This window comes from Ornithorhynchus anatinus, chromosome 2 (assembly GCF_004115215.2).
Source record: "Ornithorhynchus anatinus isolate Pmale09 chromosome 2, mOrnAna1.pri.v4, whole genome shotgun sequence".
In the NCBI taxonomy this organism is placed as follows: Eukaryota; Metazoa; Chordata; class Mammalia; order Monotremata; family Ornithorhynchidae; genus Ornithorhynchus; species Ornithorhynchus anatinus.
In genome coordinates this window covers 140808515-140821173 of record NC_041729.1, presented here as the reverse complement: position 1 = coordinate 140821173, position 12659 = coordinate 140808515, and the positions used below count along the sequence as shown (strand labels likewise).

General features: G+C 53.7%; 1 protein-coding gene across 1 annotated transcript in view; it reads left to right on the top strand.

Moving 5' to 3' along the window:
* The window catches only part of LOC100085552 (cGMP-dependent 3',5'-cyclic phosphodiesterase), a 139410-nt gene extending 126990 nt beyond the window's left edge, over window positions 1-12420 (top strand). The window contains exons 21-31 of the mRNA XM_029056895.2: window positions 125-247; window positions 797-867; window positions 1594-1716; window positions 3555-3642; window positions 4402-4449; window positions 4975-5049; window positions 5884-5983; window positions 7173-7285; window positions 8522-8560; window positions 10693-10799; window positions 10937-12420. Of these exons, the coding sequence (XP_028912728.1) occupies window positions 125-247; window positions 797-867; window positions 1594-1716; window positions 3555-3642; window positions 4402-4449; window positions 4975-5049; window positions 5884-5983; window positions 7173-7285; window positions 8522-8560; window positions 10693-10799; window positions 10937-11138 (1089 nt within the window). The 3' untranslated portion in view covers window positions 11139-12420. The remainder of the gene's footprint in view (window positions 1-124; window positions 248-796; window positions 868-1593; window positions 1717-3554; window positions 3643-4401; window positions 4450-4974; window positions 5050-5883; window positions 5984-7172; window positions 7286-8521; window positions 8561-10692; window positions 10800-10936) is intronic.
* Window positions 12421-12659: the final 239 nt, after the last annotated feature.

The following is a 12659-nucleotide window of genomic DNA, read 5'->3' as shown; positions in this document are numbered from 1 at the left end:
GGTTTGGGGAGGAGCAGATGGGGCTGAATGGATGGGGCAGCTCAAACAGGATGGAGGGAACAGGGAAGAAAATTTTGGCCTGTAAAAAAACACCCCATCCTGTCTTATTCACCCTCTCCTCCAGGTCTCCGACGACGAATACACCAAGCTGCTAAGGGATGGAATCCAGCCTGTGGCCGCCATCGACTCCAACTTCGCCTGCTTCACCTACACCCCCCGCTCTCTCCCCGAGGATGACACCTCCATGGTGAGGAACCCTCCTAGTCCCCCTTTCCATTTTCGCCTCAGCCCCTCTTCTTCCCATCCTTTCTCCTCTCTCCCTGCCAACCTCATAACTTCCCTTTGCTTAGGCCAAAAGCAGATACACTTGAGGGAAACCTGACCTTTGGGCTGCAATAGGAGGGATTAAGGTTAGACCTCAAAGAGACTTCCCAACTGTCAGACAGAGATGCTCAGAATGGATGATCAAGAGTTGTGGGGGAGGTGGGTCAGTTGTGCCCAGAGGATGGGGGTCCCCTCAGACTGGAGCTCTGGAGACTGATGCCTCCCACACTTTGGGGAGCTTCTGTTCATGCATGGAGGAGAAAGGAGCAGGGCAAGAGATCCTCTGACTGGGGTGGGACCTGGAGGCCAAAGGCCTGACAGGAGGAGACCCTTAAGGAACCCCTGGGCTGGAGCCAGAGGCGATTTTAGTGGAGCCAGAACCCCTTTCTGGGCCCATCAAGGGAGGAAGGGGGAAGGCAGTTGAGGGCGGTGATGAGTGACGGATGCATTGTGCCCCTCCCCATTCCCTCAGGCCATCTTGAGCATGCTGCAGGACATGAACTTCATCAACAATTACAAGATTGACCGGCAGACATTGGCACGGTGCGCGTCCCCCTCACCCCCTGCTTCTCATCCCCTGACGTCCCACCACCACCTCCTTGTCCTGGTCCCACCTGTCCTCCCCAATGCCCTTTCTCTGCTCTTGAGCACACAGTCAAGTCAAGTCTCCATTATCCATGGCATGGCGACCTGGGAGATGGAAAGCCAGAGATAATCCACAAACTTCATTTTCTTAGGGTCAACCTAGTCTCTCCTCCTAGATGCTCATTGCAGGTGGGCTGGATTTGAGCACCCCTCCCCCAACCTTACTCCAGCCTTCCCCCACCTCAGGACCACCTCCATCTCAGCCTGATCTACCCCCAAGAAGTTGACAGTCCATGAGTGTGTCCACCCTATCTGCCCCATTAGATGCTAGCTAGGGCCCTGGGTAGGGGCTGAGGAAAAGATACAGTCCCTCCCCTAGAGGGGCTGGCAGTCTGATGGGAGAGCCCGGAGCCACAGCAACACCAGTCTTGAAAAAAGCATCTAAGGAGGCCAATTAAAGAAACAGAAGCATCTCTAGAAACCACAGCTCCCTTCTCCAACCCCTGACTCTCGGAGACAGAGGCACCAGGCTAAACACAAAGGTTGCAGTGGGGTCTAGAGTGATTGTGAGCTTTGGAGTGAGGTGCTGTCATCCAGGGTGAGCTTCTGGAGGGGGTGGGCCTCAGGGAGGGGAGTGGGCAGGCAGTCTGGAAGTTCGGCTCTAGAGGGTGGTCTCCCCTGCAGCTTCTGCTTAATGGTGAAGAAGGGTTACCGCGACCCCCCCTACCACAACTGGATGCACGCCTTCTCCGTCTCCCACTTCTGCTACCTCCTCTACAAGAACCTGGAGCTGGCCAAGTATCTCGAGTGAGTCCCTTCCCATGTGGCCGGGCATCCAGCTGAGGGGGAAGTAGGCCCAGCCCCTGGGGAGATTTGGGTAGGGGTGGAGAGGGAGACAGGAAACTGGATCCCAGCTCTGTGGGCAAAATGGGAAAGGGATCTTGTTCTGAGAGAGACTCTCCAGTGCCCCCAACCCAAAGCTCTGGAAGAATGGGGGTGGTGGGCAGGGAAGGGTTAAGCAGTTTCTCCAGAATGCTCATGTTTGGGGTCTCCCTAGCCCATGCTGTGGTCTGAGCCCACCAGTACAAGGTGTTTTTGTCCATCAATCATTCAGCCAACAGTATTTATTGAACACTCAACTAAGCACTTGGAAGAATACAATAGAGTTTGGTAGACATGTGACCTTCCCCTCCAAGAACTTAAAACCTAAGAGGAAAGACAGATATTAAAAATACAGTTCAGGTAGGGGAGCAGTGGAGTATAGGAATATTTACATAAGTGGTAAAGTAGGGGTGAAACTGTCAGTCTGTCAAATATATATCGAGCATTTACTGTCTGCAGAGCACTGTACTAAGTGCTTTGGAGTATAAAATACAACAAAGTAGGTAGACACATTCCCTACCCACAGTTTAGGTTGCTAGCAAGTGCTCAATAATAATCATTATTATTAATAATAATAGTACTTGTTAAGCACTTACTATGTGCCAAGCACTGTTTTAAGCTCTGGGGTAGATACAAATTAATCAGTTTGAACACAATCCCTGTCCCACATTGGGTTCATACTCTTAATCCCCATTTTCCAGATGAGGTAACTGAGACCCAAAGAAGTTAAGTGACTTGCCCAAGGTCACACAGCAGTTAGGATTAGAACCTAGGTCCTTCTGCCTTCCAGACTGGTGGTCTATCCACTAAGCCACACTGTTTAGGTGATAAGGAACTGCTGAAGTGACAGATGTGAAAGAAATAGAGTGGGAATATAAGAGATTAACCAGCAAAAGTCTCCTGGAGGAGATGCAATTTCAGAAGGACCTTGAAAATGGGAAGAGCAGTTGTTTGTCTGATGTGAGGAAGGATGTGAGCAAGAGAGTGGTGGTGAGAGAGACAAGAATGAAGAACAGGTGACTCGAGAGGAAGAGTGAGAAGGTTGGGTTGAGCATGAGAACTGGGGTGTAGTGGGTGAAGTGAGGATAATTAGGAGTGAGGGAGCTAAGCTGATGGTCATCAGTTCCTACTTGTTGCAGAGACAGGTGGGAAACCATTGGAGGTTTTTGAAGAGTGGGGAGGTGTGCATAGAACATTGTTTTAGAAAAATGATCCAGGCAGAAGAGTGAAGTATGGACTGGAGAGGGGACAGACTGGAGGCAGAGAGGGCAGCGAGGAGCCCGATTCAGTAGTCGAGAAGGGATATGACAAGTTCCTGTACCTGCAAACAGGAAAGGACAGATTCTGGAGATGTCGCAGAGGAAGAACCTGGGACCAGATTGATTATAGAGGTTGAAAGAGAGGGAGGAGTTGAGGATCAACATCCCATGCCTATCAGCAGAGCCACTCCCCCTGACCCTCTTGGGAATGAAGGGTTTGTCCTGAGTTTAAAGATCCCCCTTGATCTCCCCCGCCTTGTTCCCCCCTCACCCCCAATCCGAGGAAGTTGTTCCTGTAGTGAAAGGGGCTTTAACCTATGTCCATTTCCTCTGCTCTGGGTGGAAGGGAGTCCAGCAGTCCAATCCTCCTCCCACTCCCTGGGACTGGACCCTACCATCTCCAGAGAGATGGCAGATGTCCAGGCTGGTGGCTTGGGGGTGGCTTGGACTTCCTCCCCTCAGACCCCCAGCACCCTTCCCCTCTGTTCCTCACACACCTTCCAGGGACATCGAGATCTTCGCCTTGTTCATCTCCTGCATGTGCCACGACTTGGACCACAGAGGCACCAACAACAGCTTCCAGGTGGCCTCGGTGAGGCTTGGCCCCTGCTGGCCTCTCCAGGGCTGGGGATTGGGATCCAGGAATCCAGTAAGGAAAGGGCTAGCCGGTTCTGGCTTGGGCCAGGCAGGACACACCTGGAGTCCGGGGACCAAACATCTGAGCCAAGCCTGCCACTGCTTCCTCTCAGATTCTGTGGACTCCAGCCTCTCTGAACCCTAATTTCTCTCCAGATTCTGCACTTTGTGTCTGGGGGTGGGCAGACAAGCCGGGTGGGGGACAGAAAGCCACAGGAGGGACTGCCTGCCCCTTTCCCCCAAGCTCCTCCCTCCTGCAGAGCCACGGGCTCCCCGGGCAAGATGGTGCCCCCCCCCCCAGCACAATGATGCCCACCGTCCCCCTGGAATTCTTTCTCTGGGGAGAAGCCATTGTTTCTCCCAGCTGTTGGGTCTCCCAGCCTCACTCACCCCAGGCCTCTGACAAGGCATGGGATTTGCTGAGAGGGCCCGCAAAGATCCCAGATGGGCTCTGGATCCTGACTACTCTTATTTGAGCACTGCTTCTCCTCCTAGAAGCCCCCTTCAATCCCCACCCCTGGCCACCATTCTCTACAAACTGTCGGGATCTGCATCCCCTGACCTTCTGTATTCGTTCAGAGACCCCATTGCCTGCTGCCTACATCACCCATCTCAGCTTCATGTTCCCCCTCCCACCCCCGGTCTAAGCAGGAGTTGGCATATCCTGCTCTCTACCCCCAGATCTGGTGACTGTCAGTTGTTTGTTCTCTTTCAGAAATCCGTGCTGGCAGCACTGTACAGCTCAGAGGGCTCCGTCATGGAGGTATTGGATTAAGAGCATCCAGAGCCCCCAACAACCCCTCTCCACTGTTCCTCAGGGAGCCCTGTGGACTGCCCCTGACCTCTGCCCTGCCCTGGCAAGGAGTGGGGTCTCAGAAAGGGATCAGTGCACCTCTATTATCCCATGCCAGCCCACTGGTGGTCTCCATCAGCACAACAGCCACACTCCCTGTCCCTCCCCTTCCCTACCCAGTGTGGGAAGTCACCATGGTCTCAATAAAATCCTGGGGACCTTGAGGAGTCTTCTTGCTCATCCCCCTACCTCCTGGCCCCATGCAAATTCCCTTCTGGGTTCAAGAGGCTTCTACCTGGCCCCTTGATCCATTGTCATGCATTCTGCCCTCATGGTTCTAGCTGTGGTCTAAACTGCATCCCTCCCATTGCAGTATGATCTCATTTTCTCTTACCCATCCCATTTTCAGGACTTGCCCTGGGAGTGAGGGTGGTGGGGAGATGGGTTCAGTGACCGATATGGAGTCCGGGGGCTCTCTCTGCTTGCCTACCCCAGAGACATCACTTCGCTCAGGCCATAGCCATCCTCAACACCCAGGGCTGCAACATCTTTGACCACTTCTCCAGGAAGGTAAATAGGGGCTGAGGTGGAGGGGAGCCCTCTAGGGCTGAGGGATTAGGGTTATCATCATCATTATTAATTTTAGTAGTATGATATTTGTTAAACACTTACTATGTATCAAGCACGGTACTGGGGTTCAGTGGGGTACTGAAGTACAAGCACTGGAGTAGACAAAAGTTAACCAGGTTGAACACAGTCCCTTTCCCACAAGGGGCTCCCAGTCTAGGTATGAGGGAGTAGGATTTAATCCTCATTTAACAGTTGAAGAAACTGAGGCACAGAGAAACTAAAAGATTTGTCCAAGGTCACACAGCAGACTTTGGTGGATCAAGGATTAGAACCTAGGTCATCTGACTTCCAGGCCCATGTTCTTTCCACTAGGCCATGCTTTTTCTCATGGTGGGTGGAGAGGGTGTGGTCATGATGTCACAGCTCCCAGCCCAGGATCCAAATGGGGGATGGGGGGGGAATGAGGGGCCATGGCCTCAGTGCCCTAGCTGCTGCCTGAAACTGCCTGCTGCCTGCAGTTTCAACTTCTGCTTCCTTTTGAGGGCAGAAAAGGGTCAGAGACAGGTCAGACCCATAGACAACAGAGATCAGCAGCCACATCCAGGCTGACACAACCTGGACCAGATATTGGGCTGCATTGGGTCAATCTGTGGGGGAGGGGGTATGGCCACCCACGAAGGACAGCAGCCAGCCCCTAACATTCGACGAATGAATGCTATGCCCAGAAGCCCCTCGGGGCTATCTACACCCAGCTGACCTAATCCCACAAATGGCACAGACCTCCCTGAGGCAAGGAGCAGTAGTCTGGCCCCTGATTGCCCTCCCCACACCTAGGACTACCAGAGGATGCTGGACTTGATGAGAGACATCATCCTGGCTACCGACCTGGCCCACCACCTGAGGATCTTCAAGGACCTGCAGAGGATGGCGGAAGGTATGGCCAGTCTGGCGCAAGCGTTCCCAACCTGTGACCCAGGATCAGCCTGGCATGGATGCAGACCTGCAATGTCCCTGTAGCTGGGAGGTGGGAGGTGGGGTGTAGGAGGGAGGAGGGAGCAGGGAATAATAATGCTGGTATTTGTTAAGCGCTTACTATGTGCAGAGCACTGTTCTAAGCGCTAGGGGACATACAGGGTAATCAGGTTGTCCCACGTGAGGCTCACAGTTAATCCCCATTTTACAGATGAGGCAACTGAGCCACAGAGAAGTGAAGTGACTTGCCCACAGTCACACAGCTGACAAGTGGCAGAGCCAGGATTCGAACCCATGAACTATGACTCCCAAGCCCTGGCTCTTTCCACTGAGCCAATCTGGCTCATCTTCTCCATTCCCTCACCTCTGGGATGGAAATTCAGGCTCTTTCACCATTCTAGACAGGCAGGCTTTCCTGCTGGTGGTGCCCAGACCCTTGTGGGTCTTGGATCCTCGATGGTACCCAAATGGCTGATGTGAGCAGACCGTCACTGATGACCAGAACCGCTCATGGCCCTGATGGGGGCTCAGGGCCTCAGGATGCTGGAAGAGACTGGGACCTTGCTGGTTCAGTCCTCAGTGGCATTGAGGCGGCTGATGGTACCCAGACTGCTGTGGGCACCCAATCGGCTCATGGTACAACCCAGCCCACGGGGGACACACACTGCCCTCATGCGTCACATATTCACCGATGATTTGCACATGCCGCAGCAACAGCACAGTCATTGCTGGGGTGTTGAGGAGAGGCAATTAACCCTATCCCCAGGGACTGAGTGTCCTGCCTGTTGGTCTGTCCCAGGCACTGTTCTGCAAGGTTGGGCAAGCAATGGGCAGTTCCCAGCCACCTATATCACTCTTGGGGACCTGGGAGAGGAAGGGAATTGTGCCGGGGGGCATTTATCAGGATGAAGGGGGCAAGGGGCTTGGGCATCATCTGAGGACAGTCCGGTCCCTGGGCGCCCAATCCTTCCTCCCCTCCCCCGACCTCGGACCCCCGCACCTTCTTGTCCCCCGCCCCACTCAGCTCAGGGTCCAGTTCTCACCGACCGGGGCCAAGGGCCTCGTGCAATTCTCCGCTGTGCCCACTAGGTGGCAGGAATGCTCAAATCATCCCTCCCCCTCGACTTCCCGATCTGTTCCTCTGTGTCCAGTGGGCTACGATCCGAAAAACAAGCAGCACCACGGCCTGCTGCTCTGCCTCCTCATGACCTCCTGCGACCTTTCCGACCAGACCAAGGGATGGAAGACCACTCGGAAGATTGCGGTGAGTCCCTAGATGGGTTAGGGGAGGGAACACACCAGCACACTCTCCCCATCCCAATGGGCACACCTGTAACAGTGGGGAGGGCTGAGGTTCTGGGTGGGAAAGCAGGGCTGGATTCCTGGACTCCGGGTTCCTACCTCTCTCCCAGCTCTGCCACTTGTCAGCTGGGTGACTGTGGGCAAGTCACTTCACTTCTCTGCCTCAGTTCCCTCATCTGTAAAATGGGGATTAACTGTGAACCTCATGTGGGACAACCTGATGACCCTGTATCTACCCCAGCGCTTAAAACAGTGCTGTGCACATAGTAAGCGCTTTACAAATACCAACATTATTATTACCTTTAGCATTCCAGCCAGGTTTTGGCCCCCTCCTCTAATCCTGCCCCTTATCCCTCAGTTTCCCCACCTGTAGGACAGGGAGGATGATTCTGCAACCCTAGGATCATTCATTCCAACTCCTTGCCTCTGCTCAGGAGACACCCCACCCCCCGCCCCCTTACTCCCTTTTGTCAGTGCCTGGCCCCTCTGACAGCCAGATGTCCTTTCCTTCCCTTGTCCCAACCAAGGAATGAAGCAGCATGGTCTACTGGATAGAGCACAGACCTGGGAGTCAGAAGGATCTGGATTCTAATCCCAGCCCTGCCACTTGCCTGCTGTGTGACCTCAAGCAAATCACTCAACTTCTCTGTGTTTTGGTTCCTTCATCTGTAAAATGGGGATTAAGACTATGACCTCCATGTGCGACAGGGACTGTGTCCAACCTTAGCTTGTATCTACCCCAATGCTTAATACAGTGGCTGGCACATAATAAACATTTAACAAATGCCGTTGAAAAGAAGACAAGTGCTAGGTAATAATGTGAGTACTTACTATGTGCCAAGCAAAATACTAAGCAGTGGATTAGTTACAAATTAATCAAGTTGGATACAGTCCCTGTCCTACATGGAGGATACAATCTTAATCCCCATTTTACAGATGTGGTAACTAAGGCACAGAGAAACAAATTGACTTGCCCAAGGTCACATAGCAGGGAAGTGGCAGAGTCAGGATTAGAACCCAGGGTCTCTGACTACCAGGTCTGTGCTCTTTCCACTAGGAAATGCTGCTTCTCTGGGAGAAGCAGGGGTGGAATGCTGAGGAGTTCCCCAGTTCCATGATCTATTGGGCGTCTTAAGTCATTTCCCATTGGGAGGATTGGGGAGGCCTGTCATGCAAGGCTGCCTTTGTTTCCCTCCAGGAGCTGATCTACAAGGAGTTCTTCTCCCAGGGAGACTTGGTACGTGTCAGGCTGGGGATGGGCATGGGAAATCTCTTCTTTCCCACCTCACCTTGAAATCTGGATGGGCAAGAGCCAGATGGGGCCTGGGTACCAGTGAGAGCCCTGGACAGCCTGGGGATGGTGGGGGCTGGGGTCCTAGGTCCTCGAGGGAGCGATGGAGGGATGGTCTGGGCTCTGAAAGGCCTGGGGGAGAGGGGAGGTCAGTTGGTCATTCAGTCCGTTATGTTTATTGAGTGCTTACTGTGTGCAGATCACTGTACTAAGCAAGTGGGAGAGTAAAATAAAACAATATAACCAGACACATTTCCTGTGCATAATGAGCCTAGCCTAGAGGGGGAGACAGATATTAATATACAATAAATAAATACGATAAAATTATAGACATATATGTAATTTATAGTCTATGACTGTAAGCTCATTGTGGGTGGGGAATGTGTCTGTAGTATTAGTATTGTTGTACTCTCCAAAGCAGTTAGTGCAGTGCTCTGCACACAGTAAGTGCATAAGAAATACAATTGAATAACTGACTGACTGTGGGGCTGGGGGGGGGGAGGGGGCGGGTGAGTAACAGGAGCAAGTCAGGGCAACTCAGAGGGATGGGAGAAGAGGAAAGGAAGGCTTAGTCAGGGAAGGCCTCTTGGAGGAGATGTGCCTTAAAGAAGGCTTTGAAGGTGGGACAGGTAACTGTCAGATAGGAGGGAGGGAGGGTGTTCCAGGCCAGAAACAGGATGTAGGCAAGAGATCAGTGGTGAGATAGACAAGACTGAGGGAAGGTTAGCATCAGAAGAGCAAAGTGTATGGGCTGGGTTGTAATAGGAGAATAGTGGAGGGAGTTTGTAGGGAGCAAGGTGATTGATTCCTTTAAAGCCGGTGGTAAGGAGTTTCTGTCTGATGCAGAGGTGGATGGGTAACCACTGGAGGTTTTTGAAGAATGAGGAAACATGGCCTGAAAGTTTTTGCAGAAAAACAATCTGGGCAACAGAGTGAAGTATGGACTGGAATGGGGAGAGACAGGAGGCTGAGAGGTCAGCAAGGAGGCTGATGCAGTAATCCAGGCAGGATGAAATGAGTGATTATATTAATGTGGTAGCAGTTGGATAGAGAGGTAAGGGCAGATTTTAGCTATGTTGTGAAGGTGGGACCGACAGGATTTAATGATGGATTGAATGGGGGGTTGAATGAGAGAGAGAACTCAAGGTTATAGGCTTTTGAAACAGGAAGGATGACAGTGCCTTCTACAGTGATGGGAAAGTCAGGGGGAGGACAGGGTTTGGGTGGGAAAATAAGGAGTTCTGTTTTGTACATGTTAAGTTTGAGGTGACAGGAGGATATCCAAGTAGAAGGCAGGTGGAACCACAAGACTGGAGAGAGGGAGAGAGATCAGAGCTGGAGATGTAGATTCAGGTGAGCAGCCGGAGAAATAGAACCAAAAGAGGACATTGCCAGTGAAGCTGAGGTTAGATAATGTTTCCAGGAGAAGGGGGTGATAGTGTTGTAGGCAGCTGAGAAGTGGATGAAGTAGAGATGGAAGGGGAGTGCCTAGGAGCACAGCACTTGTGTACATAGGCTTATACTCTACGATTTATTTCCCTTATACATTTTATTTTAAAGCCCTTTCCCGTTTAGACTGTTCTTTGTGGACAAGGATTTAGTCTACCAACTGCATTGTGCTGTATCCCAAGCGCTTAGTAAAGTGGTCTGCCCACACTAGGCACTCAATAAATTGGTTGTTTGAGGGGGAGTGACCTGCATTGGTTGTTCCAGTGCTTCGCGTCTGAGGGCAGACAGGTTATCCCCATGGGCTGGGTCTATTTCTTTCTCCCACCTGCTCCTGATTGGTGGGAGGGGATTTTGGACAAGAGGAGCCAGTCACCTCCTGCATCAGGCAGCAGAAGACTCACAGAGGGCGTGATCAGCCTAGACCGAGTCTCTCTCCCCCATCCCTCCGGAGAGCTGCAAGCTCCTCCGGGTGGACCTGGGGCGAGTGGCCACAGTCTCGTGACACCTGGGCAGGGAGCTGCAGGGGGTGAGGGGGGTTATACACGTGGGCCTCTAGGTAAGGTGGTGGAGGGGGGAATGCTGGCTCTGACCTCTGACCCTGCCCTCCGGCCCTGACCGCTACCCCACAGGAGAAGGCGATGGGGAACCGGCCCATGGAGATGATGGACCGGGAGAAAGCCTACATCCCCGAGCTGCAGATCAGCTTCATGGAGCACATTGCCATGCCCATCTACAGGTGCGCACGCATGCCTGCCGACTCTGGGCAGGACTGGCCTGTTCCTGCTGGGGAGGGGGCAGAGGGAGGAGAAGACGGGGATGGGAAAGACTGGGGCCAAAGTCACAGCCTCTCCCACCCCTCGGGCCATCTCCCAGATTGCTCCAGGACCTGTTCCCCAAGTCTGCCGAGCTGTACGAGCGGGTGGCCACCAACCGTGAGCAGTGGACCAAGGTGTCACACAAGTTCACGCTCCGCGGGCTGCCCAGCAACAACTCTCTGGACTTCCTGGATGAGGAGTACGACCTCCAGGATGGGGGCGGCCGGCTCAATGGCTGCTGCAGCCTAGATACGGCATGACTGCCCCTCAGGACCCCTCACGGGGTTGCGCCCACAGGCACATCCCCTGTGGGCTCTCCAGGGAAAGTGCTCCAGCTCCATGTCTCCCTTCCCCTTCTCCCCCACCCTCTCAGCTCCAGGGAACTGCACAGGGAGGTGGGTGGGGACCAGTGTCCTGGGGCTCCTTCCCCTCCTCCACCTAGACCAGCTTGTGGATACTGTGGAAGCTCATGGAATCTATTCCAGGTGTTTCCCAATTGTGCCCTCGTGTGCCCCCGACCCCCTTCCCTCCCGGTTTTCTGAGTGATGGGATGTCACACCTAGAGATAGGCCAGAGATCCAGATGGGGAAGGGAGAGGGAGACCACAAAAGGGTGAAGGAGGCAGAGTTGGGTTCAGGCAGAGTTAGGTTCCACAGGGGGCACTGAAGGAAGGGCTTAGATGTCTATATCCCGGGTTGCTCAGAGTGCTGAGAAATATGGCACCCCCACCCCCCAAGAAGGACTTGGAAGTCTACATCCAGGACCCTCAGTATGCCCAGAAATCCAGCACTCACTGCCCCCCTCTTCCCAAACATCCCTCCCATCACTACCCCCCACAGATCTAGGAAGGGAGCAGAAGGTGGAGGTGCAGGGATCAGAGGCACATTTGTTGGAGTAGAGAGGGGGGTCGAGGTTTATTGGAGCCCACAGGACTCCCAGAGATGACCCTGGGGCCCAAGCTCCTGAACCCTTCCAGGTGGATCCTAGACACCCCAATCTCCAGGAAGGACGAAAGTGCAGAGGGGGATTTAGGCCATCTCCCACCGTGCATCCCCAGTCCCCTTTCCACCCCAGCCCCCAAGCCATCGCAGCTTGGACCAGCAGAGTCTGCGCCTTCTTGTCCACCCTTTGGCCAAGACCGGGAGAGGAAGCAGGACGATGCTTGTCGGACAGAAACCCTTGGTCCTGCTGGCCCCAGTCCCCCATCCCCCATTCCTCCGGTCTCTCAGGTCATCGGACCTCCGGCCCCCGAATTCCCTGGACTGGCCAGAGAAAAGGAGCTGGGAGCCGCCGGCCCTAACCTTCACGTTTCCCTCGTCCGTGTCTATGAGTCCATGTCATGGGGGTTGGGGGGGGCAGGGTGGGAGGCTGTGGGTGGGGCTGGGCTGGGGGGCTGGGCTGAGGGCCTTGCCTTACCCACTCGAGTGGCCTTTGCACGGAGGCGTTTTTGGTCCCAACTCCACAGACCCCTCGCCTCTGTGTCCGTGGTCCTGTGGGCTGGTCGCTTTGTACATGAGAATAAATCTATTTCTTTCTAATGGACCCTACGTAGTTCAAGCTGCATGGGGAAGGGGAAGGGGCTGCTCAGGCCAAAAGGTCTACTCTTGGGGAGGGAAATTTCCAACGATGCACTCAGCTGAGGATGGGAGAGGGTCGGCATGAACTTCATCTTTCCAGGTGTATTTTGGGTTGGAGGAGGAGCCAGCCAGAACAGCCTCTATCATGGCAGGGCCAAATGGGCAAGGGTCCAAGCGGGCCAGAGTAGGAGCGCTCTCCACTGC